This window comes from Molossus molossus, unplaced genomic scaffold, assembly GCF_014108415.1.
Source record: "Molossus molossus isolate mMolMol1 unplaced genomic scaffold, mMolMol1.p scaffold_m16_p_5, whole genome shotgun sequence".
NCBI lineage: Eukaryota > Metazoa > Chordata > Mammalia > Chiroptera > Molossidae > Molossus > Molossus molossus.
In genome coordinates, this window is record NW_023425388.1 from 54,762,272 (window position 1) to 54,788,662 (window position 26,391).

General features: G+C 37.2%; 1 protein-coding gene across 1 annotated transcript in view; it reads right to left on the reverse strand.

The window, feature by feature from the left end:
• The window catches only part of GMNC (geminin coiled-coil domain containing), a 42,271-nt gene extending 30,277 nt beyond the window's left edge, over positions 1-11,994 (reverse strand). Inside the window, exon 1 of the mRNA XM_036242501.1 lies at positions 11,895-11,994. Coding sequence (XP_036098394.1) covers positions 11,895-11,994 — 100 coding nt within the window. The remainder of the gene's footprint in view (positions 1-11,894) is intronic.
• Positions 11,995-26,391: the final 14,397 nt, after the last annotated feature.

The following is a 26,391-nucleotide window of genomic DNA, read 5'->3' on the forward strand; positions in this document are numbered from 1 at the left end:
TATTATGTAGTGGCCTTCTTTGTCCCTAGTTATGGCCTTCATTTTGAAATCTATTTGATCAGATATGAGTTCTGCTACCCTAACTTTTTTTCCCTTTCCATTTGCTTGGAAGATTTTTTTCCATCCCTTCACTTTCAATCTATGTGAGTCTTTTGTTGTGAGATGGTCTCTTGTAAACAATTTATATGAGTCATGCTTTCTTATCCAATCAGCTACTCTGTGCCTTTTTATGGGAGCATTCAATCCTTTTACATTTAAGGTGATTATTGATATGTTCTTATTTATTGCCATTTTTGTTTAGTGTGATTATATTTTTCTTTCTATTTCTCCTGCTAATTACAGCAGTCCTTTTAACATTTCTTACAGTGTTGGTTTGGTGCTAATGTATTCCCTTAGCCTTTTTTTTTTTTTTTTTTTCTTGTCTGGGAAGCCCTTTATTTGACCTTCTATTTTGAATGATAGCCTTGCTGGATAGAGTAGTCTTGGATTCAGATCCTTGTTTTTCATGACCTTGATTACCTCATGGCATTCCCTTCTGTCCTGTAGTGTTTCTGTTGAGAATTCAGCTGAGAGTCTTATGGGGTTTCCTTTGTTGGTCACCTGTTGCTTATCTCTTGCTTCTTTTAGGATTCTCTCTTTGTCTTTAATTTTTGGCAGTTTGATTACTATGTAACTTGGTGTGGGCTTGTTTGGGTTCTTTTTACTTGGGGCTCTCTGTGCTTCTTGAACTTGAATACCTTCTTCCCTCACCAAATTAGAGAAGTTTTCTATCACTATTTCTTCAAATATATTCTCTAAACCTAGCTCATCTTCTTCTTCTTCGGGGACTCCTATGATGCGAATGTTATTACGTTTCCAGTTGTCTCACAGTTCTCTTAAGCTGTTTTCCTGTTTTTAATTATTTTTTTCTTTTGGTTTTCTGATTGGTTGATTTTTTTCTACCCTGTCTTCTAATTCACTGATCTGGTCCTCAGCTTCCTCTACTCTGCTATTTAGACTTTCCAATGTGTTTTTTATTTCTGATATGTCATTCTTTGTTTCTCCTTGGTGGTTTTTAATTTCCAACTGGTTGATTTTCAACATTTCTATATCTTTACTCATGGTGCTCATGTCCTTACACATGCTATTGAGCTTCCTCAAGATCATGGCTCTGAATTCTAGTTCTGTTAACTTGCTTAACTGCACCTCATTTATCTCATCTTCGGTAGAGGTCTCTTGTTCTTTCATTTGGCTTTTATTTCTGTTTTTCACCATTTTGGCTATCACAGTGGGCTTTGGAGTCTGCCAAATTTTCCCTGTGGGTGTTGGTGTTCTGCTGTTTGTGGCTCCCTCTCCTGGGTTTGGATGAGGCAGGGAGGACCCACTTTAAACACCACTGTCAAGTCTTAACTTTTCTGGTTAGAGTTGCTAGCCCAGGGAATGGTAGTTATCCTCTAGCTTTTTTGCCTGGAGGCTATTAGTAGAGGTCACCTGAAGAACCTTGGTTTCTGAGTTGACTGAAAAACTCCCTCAGGTGCTCAGTGTAAGAGGATTTCCGGAGGATGGGGCAGATGCTGGTTGTTAATGGGCCTTAATTAGCATTTCAATGGCCACCGGGTGGGATTGAATCTCTGAGGGAGGGGCCACCACCTCTCCCCAGAGCCCTGGGAAGGAGCAAGATGACCACAGTCCTGCATGGCTGCACTCAGCAAAAGCTCTGAGCACCCTCCAAATCCCGAGTGTCCCCACACAGTTCCAGTCCAGTCTGCCCTCCCTCCGCTGGAGCCCAAGGTGAGTGGCTGCTGCCAATTTAGCCTCTGTCCGGGCTCTGCACTGTGGAGCCGCCTGGGACTTGAACCCGAGGGCACTGCTCCCAGCTAAGGGTGGCTGAGACTGCAGCAGCTTCCAGCTGAGGGCATAGCACCCAGCTGAGGTCGCAGGTCCCAGCCGAGACAGCTGCTGGTCCCAGTCGAGGCCACAGGACCCAGCCGAGATCACAGCTTCCAGCTGAGTGTGCTGGTCCCTGCCAAGGCCGCAGCAGGTCCCAGCCCAGGCCACTGCGGACCATGGGCTCCCGGCCCCCTCTCGCATCCTTGCAAGCCTACCAGAATTGAGTCAGTGTCCCTGGTTATGTGGTCCTCCAAGCTGCCTTTAGGTTGCTTCTTCCTGACGATTTGTCTTTATTTTCGTTGTAATTCCAGTTTGGTCCTGGGAGATGGTCTGTGTAGCTTCCATTCACTCCACCGCCATTTTTTCTCCAGCTTTGTTCTTTTTAAAGCTGGGCTATTGACCATTTACATCTTCAATGTCAGTTTGTCAATTTTCATGAAAGCCTACTGGAGTTTGTTTATTTTTTACTGATATTAGAGAGAGAGGAAGGGAGAGAGAGTAACATTGATGTGAGAGAGAAACATCCATCAGCTGCCTCCCACATGCACCCTGACTGGGAATCAAGCCCACAATATGGTCATATGCCTTGACTGGTAATCGAACCAGAGGCCTTTCGGTGTATGGGACAACATTCAATCTACTAAGCCACAATGGCCAGGGAAATCCTTTTGGAGTTTTCGTTGGCATTATCATAAATCTATGTACCATTGTGGGCAGAATTGGTGTACTATTAACACTGAGTCTTTAATTATGAACAAGGCAAAATTATTAATAAAATAAGTACCCTTTGAGATTAAAAGGATGCAGGATTCAGTATTCAGAGAAAGAGTAGGGATTAGCATTTCAATAGGAAAACAGAGTAAAGGTGATAAAAGGTTTGGAAGAAGATTTATGTGACAAACACTTTGATAGAAAATTGAGGAAGTCTTTACTAGATAATTTATATTTCTTCTGTGAAGAAGGAGAAAATAAAGTCTGATGGATATGTAGTAACTGAATTATGTAATAAGTAGCACAGGGGTAGAAAATAAATAAAAAGTCTGTTTGAAATTATCTGCATTTGGGAGTTTGTTGACATTTTAGAGGAACTTCAATGTTGTGACAAATTAGAAAGTTTGGGTAAAGGAGTGGTAGAAATGTTGCAACATATAGGAAAATGTCTTAAGAGGGTTGAAAAAATTGGAGAGAACGGACCCATCAAGGAACTAGATACCTTCCTGAAGTCAGAGAGCAAGCATGGGAAGAACATGTGAGCAAATACTGGAAAAACAGAGGACTTGTCAGATAATGGGACAAAGTGAAGTTACAAAAGATGTCCCAAAGCTACTTACAAGTGTTTTGATCTCTTCTCTTCCCCCTGAATACAGTGTAGGACTCATTTTAGCCATGCTTTTGGAGTACTCATTTGTAGAATAATTTGCTGAATTTAGGTTCTTCTCATGAATAACTGAATACTCTTAGGTAGAATATTGAATTTGGGGAAGATGGAAAATTAGTGGCAAGGGATTAAAGCTAACACTTATATTTGATGTGATTTCTGTTTTTTTAAAAAAGGGAAATGTAATCTTGAAGGAAATATTATTTGCCATCGGGGTATAATTGCAGTTGGAAGTTAGATCTCCTCCTCTGTCTCCTCTTCTACCAGGGCACACCCATCATACTTAACATGTACTACTCTAGTATGCATTCTGTTTTTTTAAGAAGATAGAGTTGTTCACGGGTTAAAAATCATTTGCAACATTTTTTAAAATAACATTTCCATTAGATCTTTAAAACGTTCCTATGTGTAGCTCTATGAGATTTACTTAAATGTTTTGACATAAAAAAAAATACAAAGGATTCATACAATATTGTATATACCATCTTAAATACAGCAACTTGCTGAAAGCTATGATGGAGAGGCTTTGCTGAGAATGCTCTGATATTTGGACTGTTTATCTTAAACTGGAAGTCCAGTAGTACTGCCCATTGGTGAAAGATTTGCCAAACACAAACTGAGATAATGGTTGTAAAAGTACTAAGAATAGTGCATGGCACATGTATGGTTCTTAATATATTTTAGCTTATTAAGCATTTACCTTCATTCCATAATGCTTGATGAAAATGGAAGTTGAGGAAGAAAATGAGATTCCTATGAAGTCATTTTCTTTCTAAAGGGGACTTCACAGAAATTGGATGCAAATAATGAGTGGTTATAAATATTCAAAGAAGCAACCACATTGTATTTATCTCTAAGTTCTTACCATTGTTGCCTGGCACAGACCAGTGAACTAATGTGTAAATAAGTCAGTCTTGAGGAGTTTTGTTAGTTCATCCTATGAAAGACGTCATAGAGACTCAGGCATACTCATCCGCTGACATGCTATTCCCCAAGCATATCTAGCATGTTCTTACTCAATACTCACACTGTTCCATGTGGAAGCTTCTTTTCTGAAACATTTCTACCTGTCAGGTTCCCACTCAAGCCATATCTTCTTTGTTCACTGACCTTCTACACTGGTATTATGGGTGAGGAGAAACTCATATATTAGGCATCTTAGCACCTGGCAATGTGTATTTTGGAATACATCTCCAGAATGTGCTAGCATCACATTCCATATTGCTAAGACCAAAAAAAAGGGCTGTAAGCAGAGAAAGACAAATATCACATGATCTCACTTATTTGTAGAATATAATGAATTAAACAAACTGATGAACAAAATTGACCCAGAGAAATAGAGGTAGGGTACAGACTGACAAACCCCAGAAGAGGGGATGTTGGTTGGGGGAAGAGATAAACCACAGAACTTATATGCATGTACACATAACCAATGGACATAGACAACAAAGCTGGGAAAGGGGTGGGGAGGATGGGGAGGAGGATGTCAATGGGGGAAAAAGGAGAAACATCTGTAACAAAAACAAATTAATAAATATAATTTTTTTAAAAGGGGGGCTGAGAATTGAAAGGTACTAGACAATGTATTTTTCCCATCAGACTATGAGCTCCCTGCTACACATCTGTATTTTCATAGCATACTCTCACATTCAACACTCATCAAAAAGAAAATAATTGAATATTTTTTTAAATATGTTTTTATTGATTTTCTAGAGAGAGAAGGGAGAGAGAAATGGAAACATTGAGGTGAGAGAGAAACATTGATTGGCTGCCTCTTGCACACTCCCCCGCTGGGGATCGAGGCCAAAACCCAGGCATGTGCCCTGATTGGGAATCAAACCGGGACCTCTCAGTCCATGGGACAACACTCAATCCACTGAGTCACACTGGCCGGACTGATTGAATATTTTTTACAGACTAATTCTTAACAATGGTATGCAGTCAAACGTAAGTATCCTTAAGGATAAAGGATACACTTAAGGATAAAGAGAGTAGGCTGTTTTAACACTCTGGGAGTATTTCTCCAGAGACTTTGCCCTTTCTGCATTCTAAGGGAAGAATGGGGAGGCTAAATGTTGGACATACTATTTAAAGATAATACATCATGACTATTTTAAACTAATAAACCCACTGCCAGTCCATTATCATTGCCTTGTTATGACATTTTCATGTTCTTCATTGTCGCCAGCTTTATCGAGACAGGTGAGAACAAGAAGAAAATAATTGATAAGTAACAAATTTTAATAAGTGGGAAATTGGCAGCTAAAAATCCATTAGTGATCTTATCTTCAGACCCACACATAAAATCCATATTTTTGCATATGCTCATTTTTAAGATTTTCAATCATCTAGCAATAAACTCTCAAGTAGCATAAACCTTAATCCCTCATCCTCATCTCCTGGGTCCTGTTCTTTAAATGGAGAACGGTGGTTCCTTAGCCCTTTTTGCTAAACTTCTTGTCTTCTCCTTTATAACAATGGTTCATCCCTCAACTCTATCCCCCTTCAATTTAAAGAAATCCAACATCCTCCAAATTCCTTACTTTGATTCTACTCTGGGCCTTCTTGGCCCAAATCCAAGTACCCAGGGTAGAATAGATTGTACTGTGATTTTGGAGTTGGGAGACCTTAGTTCTACAACTTGAAATGCCATTGGCTTTCAGTGTGACCTTCCACGAGCCATTTTCTATCTGGACCTTTAGATTTCATATTTGTAAACAAAATGGGGGCTGGAGTTGATGATCTTCGGGGTCCCTCTGAGCCACTTTACAGAAAAACACTCTAAATACTCAACTTTCAAATCCTTTGCCAGTGAGCTGTTGCATCCTTCAGACACTAGAGGGGGCATCCTGAAGACTTTTCTAATATTCCATGATTTAAGTAGGGAATATGTCTCAATAACAATCCATGTTCCAATGAGAATTTTGATTCCGTTTTTTACTTTAAAGTATATGAGAAAGAAATATATGTTGCAGCAGTTATAAAATTGTGTATTAATATGTCTTTCTAGCATGAGGCTAATTTAATTTTGTTTAAATACCAACCTGGTCTTGAATTTTCTATTTTTAAATTTATAAAAATATGGGTTGCACTTTTAGAAACCAGTGGAAGCAAAGTACAATCATGAGATTAGGATCCTAAAAGTCATTATTCTCAACTATGATACTTTTTTGCTTGATGATATTGTAAAAGGAAAGTTGTAAAGGCCCTGTGTACTTTTAAAATTCCACTTAAAAATAAAAGCATTATGAGCTATTTCTTAAATTCCAAAGGAAACAAGTTTGTAAAGTTTGTGGAAAACAAAGATCTATCTATCATCCTAAGTACAATATAGGTTGATGAGAAGTTAATTATTATTTTTAAATTAGGACCATTTCAATATTTTTGTCATTAAGAAGACCGGATTATTTTGATTCTTTGCTTCTTTTGTAGACTATTTTCTTATTGTCTTGGAATCTATTAGATTTTATCTTTGATATTATATTTTAGTATGTCTTTAGGTGTTGGGATTTTCTTTTCATTGAGGCTTGAAACTCAACAAACCTTTCCAATCTGAGATTTTATGGCTTCAGTATGGGAACATTTCAGTTATTCTTCTCATTTATGGTTCTTTTATATTCTTTCCCTTCGTTTCTGGTAATCCTGGTATCAATAAGTCTCTGTCTCACCTCCATTTCTTTGTTAGGCTGTATCCATTCTAACTCACCCAATTTTTTCAGGTATATTATTTCAGCAATTATATTTTTTACAACTAACATCTCCAACTGATTTTTGCTTCTTAAATTTCAACATCCTCCCTTATATTTCTAGAAATATTTATATCTACGTTTTAAATATTTGTTTTCTCTGTTCCATCAGCTCTATATTCTCCAGTATCAAGTATTCCATTTGTTGTCTCCCGGAATGTTTACACTCCTCAGAAGGCTCAAGAAGTTTTGTTGTGAACTCATCATTCACATGAGACTCAGCTAAGCTTTGTTACTATGGTATTTTAGGTCTGGAATGGCTATGGTTTTGTTCCATGTATTTAAGTGTGACTCTGCATTTGTTCTCTTTCTCTGTCTTTTCTGATTTAGCAAAGTTCTGAGCATATCCAGAACCCCACATTTGGATAATGCTTGTATAAAGAAGACAAGCCAACTCAAGTGATACTATATTATTTCTTACGTAGGCATGAAAATTATTTTAACATTTAATGTTATCTTGTTTCCTTTCCCTCTCTCTCACTCTTGCTCCCACTCCCAAAATATTGCTCCTGAAGTTTGAAGCACTACTTTTTTTCTAAAATAAATAAAGTCCATATAATGCAGGGTGTTAAACTTGATATATTTAATGGGGTTATTGATGAATAAAAATATGACAAAGATTTTATAGAAGGAAAATGCTGCATGCATTTTGATTGATCAAAATTAATTACTGTACACACTGTCTATGTGAAAAAATATAGATTAAGTGAAGGAATACTAAAAGTAAACTGAAAAGATGGATTTAAATCCTGGGTCTGCTTTTTATTAAGAGTTTGACCATGGTTAAGTTACAAGACCTCTGGATTTCAGTTTTTTAATTGATAATATATTCATCTCTTCTTCTCTGGCTTTACTATTTTAAGGGAAAATACACAAAACAAAAAGAATGTGCTACTGAGGAGAGAGAATTAATTTGAAGTTCACCTGATAATCCCTAATGCAGGGCCTGTTGATAAAATGTGATGTGGAAATGCAGTTAACCTTGGACATCTAAGATTCTTTTTAATCTAAAATGTCTAGTTTTGTTGCAAAAACTTCATTTACCCAACTAGTTACACAAATGTTTACAGCTGGTATACCTCATCTTGTAGCACAGACAGAACAGAGAGAATAGATGTAGAGCCTGCATTGATGATATTGTAAAAGGAAAGTACCCAAACAGCTACATGACTAGTGTGCTTTATACAAGGGAGCACAACGCATACAGACTGTGGCACCCGAGTTCAAGAAGTAAAAGGAAAAGCAGAGCATTTCCCTTACGGAAAACAGAGCCTGCCTACCAGCAAAATATGAGCTGCTCACCAACCCATATTCAGAAGTGTCAATGACCAACCCCTCTTCCAATGGGTATAAACCAGAAAAGGAGTAAAGAAAGAGTCAGAACTATAGACAGAAGTTCCCTTCTCTATGGGTTAAGGCAGATATATGAAGAGAAGATATTTTTTTTTTCCTTCCACAAGTAACAATTAAGAGAAACAGTGTGAAAGTGTTTGCCAACCATAAAACACAAAACAAAATGCAGAGATTTACTGATGTCTTTATTAAAGTAGGCATTTACTTGTTTAAACCATTTTGTGCTCCCGATGGAAACCACACATTTGTTGAGATTGCTTTGTATAAGATACTTATCACTTTTGTTGGAGTATGGTAGGCACTCATTGCATGGTAGTTTGTTAGAATTCTTACTTGATTTAGTGATCGGACAGCTCCATTCAGTCCTATTGATAAAATATACATATTTCACAGGACTTCCTGAAGTATTAAAATCTCTGTTATTTCTAGTAGTACTTTCAGTAATAATACCAATGGGAACTTCAGTTTGGAAATCACAGGCTTATAATTTAATTTCCTATAATAAATGTTAAGTATCAATACAGTTTTTGAAGATACATTTGTTGATTTATTTCTGTCTATATTTAAAAGTTTATATTTGTCTAAAATGTGGTTAGACAATTATATAATTCTTAAAGTGATCCCCCTGATATTTCTAGTACCCACCCAGCACCATACAGTTATTACAATATTATGTACCACATTCCCTATGCTGTATTTTACATCTCTGTAACTATTATGTAATGTCTTACTCCCTTCACCTTTTTCACCCATCCTCTCCACCCTCTCTCCATCTGACAACTCTCAGTTTGTTTTCTGTATCCGTGAATCTGTTTCTGTTTTGTTTGTTTGCCTATGTTGTTCTTTAGATTCCACATATAAGTAAGTCATATGGTATTTGCCTTTCTCTGTTTGACTTATTTTGCTTAGCATAATACCTTCCCAGTCCATCCATGCAGATGGTCAACAGACATATGAAAAAATTCTCAGCATCACTAATCATCAGAGAAATGCAAATTAAAGCTACAGCGAGATATCACCTACACCTGTCAGAATGGCTATTATCAATAAATCAACAAACAAGTGTTGTCGAGGATGTCGGTAGGAATACAGATTCGTGCAGAATCAGTTGTGAAGGTTCTTCAATAAACTAAAACATAGAACTACCTTCAGACCCAGCAATTTTACATCTGGGAATGTATCTGAAGAAATCTAAAACACTGATTCAAAAATATACATGCACTCCTATGTCCATTGCAATGTTAATTACAATAGCCAAGATATGAAAGCAACCCAGATGCCCATCAATAGACAAGTGGATAAAGAAGATGTGGTACATATATACAATGGAATATTACTGGGCTATAAAAAAGAATAAAGTCTTACCATTTATAACACTAAAGTATTGGTATAGTTTTTAATCATTCTTCTTCTTCTTTTTTAGATAGTAGTAGATTTTTATTGGTCTCTTTTGCAACTATCTGTGAATACACCTGTTCACACACATCTTTGATGAAGGCGAGGCATGAAGAAGGGACTATGTATGTTGACCTCCACATCCCTGAGATTTCATGTTAGACTTCTGCAACGTTTAGGTGAAGTATAAGCTTTCTTTTTCTTTTTTTAATTAATTTATTTATTTTTGTTACAGCTGTTTCTCCTCTTTCCCCCACTGATTCCCCCCTCCCGCCCCTAATCATTCTTCTTAACTTCATTGTTAATGACATCTCTTTGCTTATGATTCCCTTTTTCTCAAAATACTCCATTCTCTTGTCTACCATGATAGCAAAGCCTTCTACATTCTTTATCTGTGTCTCTATTGCTAACTCTTCCTCCTCTGGTGGACCATTAGAATTGCTCAGGCTTGCATTGCAGTCTTGTCCTTTTCCTTATTCTATGAAATTTTCCTGAGAAAACTGATCCATTGCCATTGTTTCAATGACTTTCTATAACTTTATGACTTCAAAATTTACTTACTTAGCATAAACTTTTCTCTTGACCTCAAAGTTTGTGCATTTATTACATTCTTGTTATCTCCTACTGGATATTCCATAGGTCAGACGGGCACAACTTAACCAAAACTGAATGCAAATGCCGCTATAGCTCTCAGTGTTCTCCGCCTCAGGAAATGCTAACACCATCCACCATGCTGCTCAAGCCAGAATCAGACAGGGAAATCATACCTGATTCCTCCCTCATCCTCACCTTCTATAGTTAGTTGATCATGCAGTCTTAATTTTAAATTCTTTCCTAAAACTTCAATTATTTTCATTTCCACCAAACCACCATAGTCTAAACTTCTATTATTATTTTTTTGTCTTGAATTATTATAATAGTAAGTATCTCTCTTTGGTCTTGCTGAACTCAGAAATTAGTGAGTAATCTCTGGTAATTTACTGCCTCTTTAATAAAATTAAAAATCAATAACATAAACCAAAGCCAGTACAACTGAAGAAATTAAAAGCCTATGTTTACATGTCTAAATAATGAATAAGTTAAAGAAAAAAAGATCACAATGAATATTATAAAGTGTTTAGAACTATTTATAGTGAAATAATTTTGTATAAAAATGTATAAGAAATAAAAACTTAGAAGGTGATTCAGAAACTTAAATAAAATACTGGGAAACAAGAAAAGTTCAATATAAACTTTTAATCTAAGAAGCTAGAAAAAACAGAATCAACAAGTAGGAGAAAGGAAAAATAAAGAAAGAATAAAGAATACTCTCAACAATAAAGATAAATGTGGACAGTAATAGGATAAGAAAGGAAAATTATTGACCAATACCCCTTATAAGCATACTTTACTAAATTATACATTATAAAATGTTGCCTCTATTTGTCCACCACTGCCTCTATACCGATTTGAGGGGTGATATGTACCCATAGAAGAGTCTATAATATACCTCATATTGTTTGACCACTGTGGCTCCCATGTTTTAGAAATGATATTTGAAAGGTGCCCATAATGGTTAATTGGGTTTAACTGAATTTGTAGCCATTTTCTTTATATTTGATTACCATGTTCCACAAGATGATGTTAGCTTTTCTTAGTTTTCAGAATTTCCTTAAGTCTCATAGATTCTGCTACCTGACTCTTTTCTTTACATTCTTCCTATGTTCTCATGCCTGACTTCTTTCACTACCCCCACCCCATTTTCTCTGAGAGCTAATATTTAGGGCCTATCTTTTTGCCCCTTTTGATTTCTATCCATTCCCCTGCAGAGCATACCCATTCACATGCATCTGGTAATTTTCATCATATTGATAACTTCCAAACTGAAATGCTCCGATCTGCTCATCAGAACCCTAGACCTGGCAGACACTTCGTCCTATTGTGCAAAACACCCCTCAACTTAATTTGACTAAAACTAAATGCAGTATTTTCTCTGTAAAAAAAAAAAAATGACTTCCAATCATCTTTTTTCACATTCTTTTTGTCATTGTCACATTTTTGGCTACCTAAGTTTGCAGAATCATTATTGTCTTGAATTTCTTCTTCTTTTATTAGCTGCAGCCATCTGATTCAGTAGTTAATGTATGTTGTATTTGTTTCTTTCTATCCAGTACCATTTTCACTGTCCTTGGCCAAGTGATTATCACCAATATGGAACACAGCATTTTTAGTAAGTTTCCTGTGTGCAATCTGTACAGCTCCCCACTGCTCCATTTTTGTGAAGCATCCTATTCATTAGATTAGATCACCATTTTCTGTTCTTCAGTGGTTCACTATTTCTGGTTGCAACAGGGCTATAAGATTTTAAGATTCCTTTAAATCAGTTCTTAAAATCTAATCAACATGATTTCCCATTTCTAGTCTCTCAATCTTTGTGTTCCATGATATAATACTCATTATAAATTAAATATCATTATAAGTTAATCACATTGAAAGCTAAAAGAAGACCTCTTACTATAGAAGTGTAAATAATCTCCCTGGTTATGAAATAAATACTACATATTTATTTTAATTATGCTTTATTGTATTTAAAGTACATCAAACTTGAAAATTCAGAGAGACTAACCTAAAAAGGGGTTTGTTGAAGATGGCAGTGGCCGGACCGGAGGGAGGGTGAATGTGTGAGAGAGTGTGAGTGGACGTGAAGGTGGATGGAGCAGAAGGTTCCTGTGCTGTGGACAGAAGCAGCCAGCTACCTTGGTAAGTGGCTCTTCAAGGCACTTCGCCCTGCTCCCCAGGGAGGTCCCACCATTTTGGAAGATCCCAGGTCATCCCTGGGAGGAGGCAGTGGGAGCCACTAGGGCCCAGCAACCTGAGCCCACCAGCGCACCTGGCACCATTGGACCAGTGGACACTCTGTGTCAACACACACCTGTGCACAGTAGTGGAGCTCCCAAGGTGCCAGTCCTGGAAGCCTCAGACACCCCGGAGCCCAGCACCATCCCCCATAGTAGCAGCCCAATCAAAGTCCAGATATACCCCCAGCAACAGAGGCTGGGGAACAGACATCCATCCCCAGGCAACAGAGGCACAGACCAGCAGCTGAGACCCATCCTCAAAAACTACAGCAATAGCTGAACGGGAGTTGAGCCCCATGGGGCAGCAGCACTCCCCAGCCGCCAGCAGCAGGAGCTGGGGCTCCACAGAGGCCTGTGTGGTCCAGCAGCTCACAAGAGCAGTGGGAAGCCAGAGCCCAAGAGGGACTGGTGCAATCCAGCTGCCCGTGGGTGCTGCAGGGTGTGGGGGCACCAGAGAAACCTGTGCTACCCAGCAGCCCACAACAGTGGTGGGAAGCAGGAGTCCAGAAGGAATGGTGCGATCCAGCTGCCCATGGGTCCTGCAGGGTGCAGGGGCACAAGAGAGGCCTGTGCGAACCAGCAGCCCATAAGATAGGCATAGAGGATCTGAACATGGAGGTGGAGTACATGGAAGCTACACAGAACATCTCCCAGGACCAAACGGGAATTACAACTAAAATAAAGACAAATCCTCAGAAAAAAGCAATGGTAAAGCAGCAGGACAGGACCATATAATGAGGGACACTGGAGGCATGAGAGGGTGGTGGGCTGGGAACCCAGGGATCTCCGGAGGCATGAGAGGGTGGCGGGCTGGGAGCCCAGGGACTGCAGCAGTATTAGCTGTGAGCAGCACCCTTGGGGAATAAAGACCAAGCCTGCTCCACAGCAAAGAGCGCTCGGACAGATTGCTAAAATAGCCACAGCCACTCACCTGCAGGTTACAGCAGATGGACAGCAGACTGGGTTCTGTGGGGACACCCAGAATTTGGAGGGCACTCAGAGTTTTTGCTGAGTTGCAGCCACAAAGGATGGTGGCCAGCGTGCTCCTTCTCAGAGCTGTGGGGAAAAGCAGCAGCCCCCCTCCTCAGAGATTCAGCCTTTCCCAGGTGAGGCCAAGAAATCAAATTGAGGTTCATTAACAACCAGAGTCTATACCCCCCTCTGGAAATCCTCTTATGCAGAACACCATGGCTACATTCCAAGGCACTGAGTAACTGAGACTACTAGCCACCAGGAAAAGGCTAGAGGATAACTGAACCTTTCCTGGGCTCACAAATCTACCCAGGAAAGTAAGATTTGACAGTGGTGTTTAACGTGGGCCCACCCAGGCTCATCCAAACCTAGTAGAGGGAGCCACAAACAGCAGAACACCAAAACCCACTGAGATAGCCAAAATGGTGAAACAAAGAAACAAATCCCAAATTAAACAACAAGAGAACTCTACTGAAGATGAGATAAATGAAATGCAGTTAAGCAAATTATCAGAGGTAGAGTCCACAGCCATAATCTTGAGGAAGCTCAACAGCATGAGTAAGGATATCAGCACCATGAGTAAAGATATAGAACATTGAAAACCAACCATTGAACAGCAGAAATTAAGAACACATTGGAAGGACTAACCAGCAGAGTAGAGGAAGCTGAGGACCAGATCAGTGAATTAGAAAGAGGTAAAAAAAAAAAAATCAACCAATCATAAAACCAAAAGTAAAAAAACAATTAAAAAACAGGAAGACAGCTTAAGAGAACTGTGGGACCACTGGAAACATAATAACATTCACATCATAGGAGTCCCCAAAGAGGAAAAAAATGGGCAAGGGTTAGAGAATATATTTAAATAAATAGTCACAGAAAACTTTCCTAACTTGGTGAAGGAACAAGGGATTCAAGTTCAAGAAGCACAGAGAACCCCAAGTAAGAAGAACCCAAAAAGGCCCACACCAAGATACATAGTAATTAAAATGCCAAAAATTAAAGACAAAGAAGAATCCTAAAGACAGCAAGAGATAAGCAACAAACTACCTACAAAGAAAACCCCATAAGGCTCTCAGCTGACTTCTCAACAGAAACACTACAGGCCAGAAGGGAGTGGCATGAAGTAATTAAGGTCATGAAAAACAAGGATCTGAATCAAAAACTACTCTACCCAGCAAGGCTATCATTCAAAATAGGTCGAATAATGAGCTTTACAGACAAAAAAAGGCTAAGGGAATATATTAACACCAAAGCAGCACTACAAGATATGCTAAAAGGACAGCTGTAATTAGTAGAAGAAACAGGAAGAAAAATAGAACCACACTAAACAAAAATGGCAATAAATAAGAACATATCAATTATCATCTTAAATGTGAATGGGTTGAACGCTCTGATAAAAAGACACAGAGTAGCTGACTGGATAAGAAAGCATGACTCGCATATATGTTGTTTACAAGAGACCTACCTCACAACAAAAGACTCACATAGGTTGAAAGTGAAGGGATGAAAAAAATCTTTCAAGCAAATGGAAATGAAAAAAAAAAAAAGCTGGGGTAGCAATACTTATATCTGATAAAGTAGATTTCAAAATGAAGGCCATCATAGACGCCAAAATCCTGAACAAAATATTAGCAAATCGGATCCAGAAATACATCAAAAAAATTATTCACCATGTCCAAGTGGGATTCATTCCAGGGATGCAAGGCTGGTACAATATTCGCAAATCAATAAACGTGATACACCACATAAACAAAATGAAGAATAAAAACCACATGATCATATCAATAGATGCTGAAAAAGCATTCGACAAAATCCAGCATCCATTTCTGATAAAAACGCTCAGCAATGTAGGAATAGAGGGATCATATCTCGACATAATAAAGGCCATATATGAAAGACCTACAGCCAACATCATACTCAATGGACAGAAACTAAAAACATTTCCATTAAGAACAGGAACAAGACAGGGATGTCCACTTTCGCCACTCTTACTTAACATTGTACTGGAAGTCTTAGCCACAGCAATCAGACAGGAAGAAAAAATAAAAGGTATCCAAATTGGAAAGGAGGAAGTGAAACTGTCATTATTTGCAGACGACATGATATTGTACATAGAAAACCCTAAAGATTCCATTGAAAATCTATTAGACTTAATAAATGAATTTGGCAAAGTAGCAGGATACAAAATTAATGTCAAGAAATCGACGGCATTCTTGTACATCAATGATGAACTCACAGAAAGAGAAACTAAAAAACAATCCCATTTACCATTGCTCCAAAAAAATTACGATACCTAGGAATAAACTTAACCAAAGAAGTAAAGGACCTATTCGCAGAAAACTACAGGTCATTGAAAAAAGAAATAGAGGAAGATATAAAAAAGTGGAAGCACATACCCTGTTCAGAGATTGGAAGAATTAACATAATTAAAATGTCCATGCTACCCAAAGCAATCTATAGATTCAATGCAATCCCCATCAAAATACCAACGACATATTTCATAGAACTAGAACAAATACTTCAAAAGTTCATATGGAACCAAAAAAGACCCCGAATAGCCACAGCAATCTTGAAAAAGAAGGACAAAATGGTGGGATCACAATACCAGATATCAGGTTATACTACAAAGCGACTGTAACCAAAACAGCCTGGTACTGGCACAAGAACAGGCATATAGACCAGTGGAACAGAACTGAAAACCCAGAAATGGACCCAAGGCAATACGCTCAATTAATATTTGACAAAGGTGGCAAGAGCATACAGTGGAGTAAAGACAGCCTCTTTAATAAATGGTGTTGGGAAAATTGGACAGCTACATGCAAAAAAATGAAACTAGACCATCAACTTACACCATACACAAAAATAAACTCAAAATGGATAAAAGACTTAAATGTGACCCGTGAATCCATGAAAATTCTAGAAGAAAATGTAGGCAACAAAATTTCGGACATCACACGGAGCAGAATTTTCACTGATACATCACCTAAGGCAACAGAAATAAAGGAGAAAATGAACACATGGGACTAAAAAGCTTCTGCACAGCAAAAGAAACAATCATCAAAATGGAAAGGCAACCCATTGTATGGGAGAACATCATTGCCAATGATGTATCAGATAAGGGGTTAATTTCCAATATATATAGAGTGCTCATACAACTCCATAAAAGGAAGACAAAGAACCCAATTAAAAAATGGGCAGAGGAGCTGAATAGACACCTCTCCAAACAGGACATACAAATGGCCAAGAGACATATGAAGAAATGCTCAACATCACTAATCATCAGAGAGATGCAAATTAAAACAACAATGAGGTGTCACCTCACACCTATCAGAATGGCCGCCATCAACAAATCATCAAACAACAAGTGTTGGCGAGGGTGTGGAGAAAAGGGGACTCTAATACACTGCTGGTGGGAATGCAGACTGGTGCAGCCGCTGTGGAAAACAATATGGTGCTACCTCAAAAAATTAAAAATTGAACTTCCATTTGACCCAGTGATCTCACTGCTGGGAATATACCCTAAGAAGCCTGAAACACCAATCAGGAAGAATATATGTACCCCCATGTTCATAGCAGCACTATTTACAATTGCTAAGATCTGGAAACAGCCCAAGTGTCCACCAGTAGACGAATGGATCAAAAAGCTGTGGTACATATACACAATGGAGTACTATGCAGCGGTAAGAAAGAAAGATCTCTTATCCTTTGAGACGACATGGAGGGACCTGGAAAGTATTATCCTAAGTGAAAGAAGCCAAGCAGAAAAAGACAAATACCACATGATCTCACTTATATACGGAATATAATGAACATAACAGTCTGAGGAATACAGTAGACCCAGACACATGGAAGTAGGGCACAGACTGACATCCCTCAGAAGAGGGGATGGGGGGTGGGGGGTGGGAAGAGATAAACCACAGAACTTATATGCATGTATGCATGACCAATGGACATGGACAACTAAGCCGGGGACAGGGTGGAGGGGGGGTGGGGTGGGGGGTGCCAATGGGGTAAAAAGGTAAAATATCTGTAACAAAGAAATAAATAAAAATTCATAAAGAAAAAATAATAAAATAAAAAATAAAAACAGAAAAAAAAACAAAATGAAGGCCATAACTAGAGACAAAGAAGGCCACTACATAATATTGAAAGGATCTATTCAACAAGAAGATATAACCTTGGTAAACATGTATGCACCCAATATAGGAACACCAACATATATTAATAATCTTCTGGAGGACTTCAGAGGAGGAATCAACAGCAATAGCAGGGGACTTCAACACCCCGCTGACATCACTGGATAGATCTTCTAGACAAAAAATTAACAAGGAAACACAGACTCTAAATGAAGTGCTAGGTCAAATGGATTTTATAGATATCTACAGAGAATTACACCCCAAAACTGCAGAATTCACATTCTTCTCAAGTGCACATGGGATATTCTCAAAGATAGACCACATGTTAGGTCACAAATTAAGACTCTACAAGTTCAAGAAGACTGAAATCATATCAAGCCTCTTCTCAGATCACAATGGCATGAAACTAGAAATCAATTGCAACAAGAACATGCAAAGACATTTGAACACATGGAGGCTAAATAGCATGTTATGGAACAATGAATGGGTTACCATGGAGATCAAGGAAGAAATTAAAACTTCCTGGAAACCAATGTAAATGAACACACAATAACACAAAACTTATGGGATTCAGCAAAAGCAGTTTTGAGAGGGAAGTTCATAGTACTACAGGCCTACCTCAAGAAGCAAGAAAAATTTCTAATAGATTATCTAAGCTCACCACTTAAAGAATTAGAAAGCAAACAAAAAGAAAACCCCAGAGCATGTAGAAAGAAGAAAACAGAAAAGATCAGAGCAGAAATAAATGACATGGAAACAAACAAACAAAAAAAAATTCAAAGGATCAATGAAACAAATAGCTGGTTCTTTGAAAAGATAAACAAGATTGATGGACCCATAGCTAGACTCATGAAGAAACAAAGAGAGAGAACCCTAATATACAAAATCAGAAACGAAAGAGGAGAAATAATCACTGACACCACAGAAATACAAAAGATCATTAACAAATATTATGAACAATTATACAGCAACAAATTCGACAATCTAAGCGAAATGGACAAATTTCGAGAAACACATAGTCTCCCAAAACTGAACGGGGAAGAGATAGAAAACTTGAACAAAGCAATAACAACAAAAGAAATTGAAGATGTAATCAAGACTCTCCCAGTAAACAAAAGCCCAGGCCCAGACAGCTTCACAGGGGAATTTTACCAAACATTCAAAGAAGTAATACCTATTCTCCTCAAACTATTTCAAATATTCAAGAAGGAAGACTTCCAAACTTGTTTTATGAGGCCAGTATAATTCTAATTCCGAAACCAGAAAAAGACACAACAAAAAAAAGAAAACTATAGGCCAATATCTCTGATGAACATAGATTCCAAAATCCTTAACAAAATACTAGGAAATTGAATCCAGCAATACATCAAAAAAATTTTTCACCATGACCAAGTGGGACTCATCCCAAGGATGCAAGGCTGGTACAATATTTGCAAATCAGTAAATGTGATACATCACATACACAAAATGGAAGATAAAATTCATGTGATCATATCAATAGATGCAGAAAAAGCACTCGACAAAATTCAGCACCCATTTCTGATAAAAACACTCAGCAATCTGGAAATAGAGGGATCGACATAATAAAAGCCATATATAAAAGACCTACAGCCAACGTCATACTCAATGGGCAAAAATTAAAAGCATTTTTCTAAGAACAGGAACAAGAAAAGGATGCCCACTTTCGCCACTCTTATTTAACATAGTACTGAAAGTCCTAGCCACAGCAATCAAACAGGAAGAAAAAATAAAAGGGATCCAAATGGGAAAGGAGGAAGTGAAACTGTCATTATGTGTAGATGACATGATACTATACATAGAAAACCCTAGAAACTCCATCAAAAATTTACTAGACTTAATAAATGAATTTGGAAAAGTAGCAGGATACAAAATTAACGTCAAGAAATTGATGGCATTCTTATACACCAATGATAAACTCACAGAAAGAGAAACTAAGAAAACAATCCCCTTTCCCATCGCGGCAAAAAGTTAAGATACCTAGGAATAAATTTAACCAAAGAAATAAAGGACCTATTCGCAGAAAACTACAGGTCATTGAAAAAAGAAATAGAGAAAGATATAAAAAAAGTGAAAGCACATACCTTGTTCATGGATTGGAAGAATTAACATCATTAAAATGTCCATACTACCCAAAGCAATTTATAGATTCAATGCAATTCCTATCAAAATACCAATGACATACTTCGCAGAAGTAGAACAAATACTTCACAAGTTCATATGGAACCAAGAAAGACCTTGAATAGCCACAGCAATCTTGAAAAAGAAGAACAAAGTTGGAGGAATCACATTACCAGATTTCAGGTTATACTACAAAGCCACTGTAATCAAAACAGCCTGGTACTGGCAAAAGAACAGGCAGATAGATCAATGAAACAGAATAGAGAACTCAGAAATGGACCCAAGGCAATATGCTCAATTAATATTTGATAAAGATGGCAAGAGCATACAGTGGAGTAAAGACAGCCTCTTTAATAAATGGTGTTGGGAAAATTGGACAGGTACATGCAAAAAAAAAAAAAGAAACTAGATCATCAACTTATACCATACACAAGAATAAACTCAAAATGGATAAAAGACTTAAATGTAACTCATGAATCCATAAAAATTCTAGAAGAAACTGTAGGCAACAAAATTACAGACATCATACAGCAGAATTTTCACTGATACATCACCTAAGACAACAGAAACAAAGGAGAAAACACATGGGACTGCATCAAACTAAAAAGCTTCTGCATAGCAAAAGATACAATCATGAAATTGGAAAGGCAACCCACTGTTTGGGACAGCATAATTGCCAATGATATATCAGATAATGGGTTAATTTCCAATACATATAGAGTGCTCATACAACTCAACAAAAGGAAGACAAAGAACCCAATTAAAAAATGGGCAGAAGATCTAAATAGACACCTCTCCATACAAGACATACAAATGGCTAAGAGACATATGAAGAAATGCTCAACATCACTAATCATCAGAGAGATGCAAATTAAAACAACAATGAGGTATCACCTCACACCTGTCAGAATGGCGCCATCAACAAATCATCAAACCATAAGTGTTGGCTATGGTGTGGAGAAAAGGGGACTCTAGTACACTGCTGGTGGGAATGCAGAGTGGTGCAGCAACTAAAGAAAACAATATGGTATTACCTCAAAAAATTAAAAATTGAACTGCTACTTGACCCAGTGATCCCACTTCTAGGAATATATCCTAAGAAGCTTGAAACACCAATCAGAAAGAATATATGTACCCCCATGTTCATAGCAGCACTATTTACAATAGCTAAGTTCTGGAAACAGCCCAAATGTCCATCAGTAGACGAATAGATAAAAAAGCAGTGGTACTTATACACAATGGAGTACTATGCAGCTGTAAGAAAGAAAGATCTCTTATCCTTTGAGATGACATGGAGGGACCTGGAAAGTAATATCCTAAGCGATACAAGCCAAACAGGAAAGCCAAGTATCATATGATCTCACTTATTTGTGGAATATAATGAACATAACAATCTGAGTAATGGGGTGGTCCCAGAGATGTGGAAGTGGGGTACAGACTGACAATCCCCAGAACAGGGGGTGGTGGGGGAGAGATAAACCACAAAACTTATATGCATGTATGCATGAACAATGGACATGGGCATCAAAACTGGGGACAGGGCAGGGAGGGAGGGGGAGGGGGAAATCAGTGGGGAAAAAAGGAAAAACATCTGTAACCAAAATAAATAAATTAATTTAAAAAAATAAATAAAAAGTATGTCTAAAATGTCTAAATGAATAAATATATAAATAAATAAAAAGGGGTTTGTTAATCTAGGACATTTTTTAGCAGGTTGTTTAATTGTTCTTATTTGGTTTGTTGTTGTTATTTCTAAAGAAAGTGCTTAATGACAAGTTTTAAAAATTATTTTTAAAGATGACAATTTGTGTTTGAAAGTAAATATTTGGCTCTGATTGTTAATTGGTTTGTTCCATAAAGGGTAGGAAGGAAGCTTGATGTGTCTTATCTGACATTATTGTAAAGGGGTTTATTAAGAAAATTGGCTGTAACTTGTACCAATCTGTGGTTTCTGCATTTTCCCTTTGGCTTATGTTTTTTAATTCCCTGGTCCCAAACCACATCATTTGTTTCTTAATTCACTTTAAGCCACATATTATCATGACAATGTCTGTTACTCAAGACTCCTGAGGCCTTTGCCAATCTCAATGGTTATTTAATATAATATCAGAGATTATGTGATTGACAATGAAATTAGATCTAAAACTGATACTTAAAACAGTGACCCTACGCTTGGTAAATATCTAAATCTTGGATTGTTGTGCTGCCCCTCTTCTTTATATCGTCAAAAATTCTCAGATTATTTTACAAGAGAATATCCTGATAACATCAACTACAACAACAAAATCAGAATATTTTAAGAACATTGTTTAAAATAATAACCTGTTTTCCCATTTATAACTATTTTAAACTAATTATTTAATCTCATTATTTTTATTTAAAATATTCTGTTTTCTTGCATGTTTATATTTCCATTTTTTGGTTTCTTGAGTGTTTTTTGTAAGCATAGCTTTTTTTAATACAATTGCATTTTGTCATTCACAATTATAGTAATTTTTATTTTAAAGTATATTAAAATTACATATTTTAGTTTAATATTTTCCATCATAATTTAAATAATTGCAGTAATTTATATAAACTTTTTAAAAGTTTATAATATTTAAGTTACAGAAAAAGTACCCTTAAGTTTTTTCAAGTTTAGAAATTTATTCCCCATCGTTTTCAGAGCTCCAAAAGGTATTCCTTTAATATTAACTTCTCATCCTTTAAGCAAAGTAATATTAATAAATTTATTGAAGCATCTGCATAAATAATTTTATTGAAAGTAAAGTAATTCATCAGTCATTCTCATTTAAATAAATTTCATTAAAATGTGCAATTTTTTAAAAATGTTAGATATTTCTTTCTTAGTCAATGGAAACAAAAAAAAGATTTCAGAGCCCTTATTGCCCTAGAACTTTTTGAAAAACATTGTTTGTCAATTCTTTCCCATTAAAAAACAAACAAAAATCCCACACACTCAAACATGCATAGACCCTAAGAGGAGATTGCAAATTTAATTTTACATGTAGCATTCTTACCTTGAGGTGAGATTTCTTAGCCAGCATCGTACATACACGGCTGTGTCTAACATTAATTTCTCGCTGCCCGGTAACCTCACTACTACCTAAAAATGTGTTCCTCTGGCTCATAAACAATTATATCATCAATCCCCTCTGTGTGTAACAAGAGACCTTAACCACAGAACTGAGAAATAAAAGAAAGAATTATGCCAGAAGTAACAAGGGTGCCAGAAACCTGCTTTGCAGTGATTGGCTAAATGGGGCCAGTTGAGTTTCATTCATCAGACTTGAGTTAACCGACGAGCAATTTTTTTTTTTTTTTTTCATTTTCTCTGTTTTGCTTTTCTGGGGTCTCCTTTGATTTCATGCTGGCTTTTTAAATTGAGGATAAAGTTAATTCATTTAACAATGCCACAGCTGGAATTAAGTATGCCTCTTCTCCTACCGCTGAGGGGAGGGGCTGGTGCTGGTTGGTGGTGTCTGATTGGATGCCCAACACCCTTGAGGGCTGTTGCTGAATCAGTGGAGCCTCTAGCGACAGGCAAGAAGTTAACTAATTATGAACATATGGTTTGGCAGACACCTTGTCAGCTTGCTGCTGCGTAGGTGTTGGAAGGAGGTGAAGGGGAAAGTTTGAGGTAGAAGGTGTGGTTAAAAGTCCCACTGACAAGCCTGGGGGAGATTTGATTGATCCTAATCTATTCTTTTTGTCAGGAATCAGCATGCTTCTGGCAGCAACAGCTTGGTAATAACAGAGATTTGTGGCCCTTAAGCTCTTGTGGTGATAACGGGCACACGACCAGTCAACTGGCTCTTTACAAGGCCCTGTTTAATTGGCCACAATGGTGGGAACAGAAATAGATGTCAGGTCAAGGTACAACACATGGCCTACCTGAAATGGCTCACTATGATCTGAGGCACAGATGTCATCTTTTATTGGTGTGATTGCCATCAGAGGAATAAGAGAAGCTTTGAGTAAAAGGCTACAGGAAAGCCCTTAGCAAGAGCTTTGCAAGCACCCTCTTTATAGTGAAAATACCTCGAGAAAAAAGCAGATGTAAAAAGGTTTGGAAGGAAATATAGTAGAATGGGTTGTGACTGGGTCTGATGAAGAAAAAAGTTGGTGTTCTATTTTATAGAAAAGAAGGTTTCTTGAGAAATTAATAGTAGTTTAAAATAATCTTTGAATTGTCTGTCAGACAAATTGGATATTCAACTGCATAGCTATACCAAATAGTAATTTTTCCATCATCCATACATCTGTATATGTACTTTGTACATATCATTTGTATTCAAATATTTAAGATCTTATAGTCTTAGTATTATAAAGGCTTCCACTCAAAATTATCCACAGTCAATAGGAATAGCATTGGTTTTTGTTCAATGACTTTTAGACCCATTGTCTAAGTTTTATAAACTTAATCTAAAACTCTAAATTTTCTGGATCCTCAAAAAATACTCCATGAATTCTCTGGAGACTAGTTTACCTACAAAGAAACATTTGCTCTTGAAAGATTTGCTAAATAGTTTCAAATCCTTGTCCTCTACTTACGGAGTTTCTTATCTTACTTACTCAGGGTGGTATAGACAATATAGATAATACATGGATTATGTAAAATCATATTGTTAATTATATAACAGTGATTGTGTAGGCTTTCTTACTAGATAGTCACTAACAATTTCACAGCATTTATTAGTGAATTTACAGATAGAAGAAGTGTTACAGATGTGACCTGGTAGACTCACCTCTATGTTCTTGCATTATAAAGAATATACATTGAACAGTGTGAGTGAATGTGTGTGTGTGTGTGTGTTTAAGATTTTACCAAGATTTACTTTAAACTGGAAATGGAAAATTTAAGACCAAAGACTATTTGTACCAGAGGGCATTTAAACCATTTAATCCAACAATATATTTTATTTATGTTATGTCTACAGAAGAGAAGCAAGCTGGTAAGAGTGGCATGACTTGCTCAAGTTCACATAATTGAAACCGAAACCAAGAATGTCTGTGTGTCACATTTCTAAAAGAATTGCAAAGAAATATGCAATATTTTGGGGAAAATAATCAAGTTGTCACTACTGCAATTTTATCTACACAAAAGGGAGCCTCATCTTGCTTAGAGAATGTTTTGTTGTTTTAATGCTTAGGACAGGACCCCTTCTTAAATCAAACTTCCTATGCTTATCAGTTGTCTCAGAATTACAAGAATCCATGGTTACTAAATTTTTAAATTAAATTGAAGAGTAAATAGAACTAGTACCCTCACATTATATATCATAAGATATTTAAGTGAATAGTCTCTCAGTAAAATTTTATCAGAATTCACAAAAGTTATTATGTGGTAAAGTAGATGATGAACATCATATTTACTTTCACCTGCAATATTTTCTACATTAAGAATTATCTAGGCTAACAACGGTTTGGAAACCATTTTTGTGGAAGGCTGGAAACCATTTTTGTGGAAGGCTGGGGTTTCCATAGTGAAATTTTAAAGATGCAGTGAAGAACAGGAGGTGACTACACAGACAGTGTTCTGAGCTTGCCCACCACACTCAAAGGGCAGTGTGGTGATTTTAAAATATGCCCCCAGTTTCTCTGACACTCCTTTCTTCAAGAAGTGGAGTGTAATACTTCTTCCTTTAAGTACGAGCTAGGATTAGTGACTCGCTAGGAACAAAGAGACTATGACAAAAGTGACCAGGCGGTCACTTTAGGACTCTATCATTAAAAACATTGTGGTTTCTGCCTTGTTTTTCCTCTAGTACTCATTGTGGAGAAAGCCAGTTACCATGTTGTGAAGACACTCAGGCTACCTTTTGAAGAGGGCCCTAGTGATGAGGACCTGAGGTCTGCCATCAGCCCCGTGGAAGCAGATCTTCCAGCCCAAGTAAGTTTTAAGTTGACTGTAGCCCTGTACCATGGTTTCAACCAAACTCTGGCTCTAGGTGCCATAGTTCCATTAAATATGATCCTGGCATAGCCAACTTGACCTGAATTTCTCAACTTCTCTATTTACTCCAGTTACTCATAGCTTTGGACATACTTGTCTTTGTCTTATTTCCTCCTCTTCAATGACTATTGAAAATTACCCATCTTTTAAGAATTTTCTAATCAATAATTATTGATAATTTATTAAATTTCAAGCATGATTTTCATTATAATTGTCAATGTACTTATGACAAAATTAAGAGATAAGTAATTTCTTCAAGAGCTCACAAATTTTGAAGTTACTGTGGTCAGAACTTAAGTCTGATGTCTGATTCTAGTACCCATACTATTCACCACTATGTATATCTCATGGCCTATTTCATTCAAAGTGTTCCTGCATCTGAAATAATGTAGCTGGTACATTTTCTGCACCATTTGTGGGAGCAGGAGCAAGTCTAAAAGGGCTATATCATTCTGCTACTGCCTATAGTAACTTTATCAAATCATCTCCACTTTCTTTAAACCTCCAGCAGCCCCCAGCCCCTTCACTGTTGACTAATGACATCCACCTTAAAATTTATAAGAGGACTATAATCACAAAAGAAATCCCCAGTTTCCTTGATGCCACACAT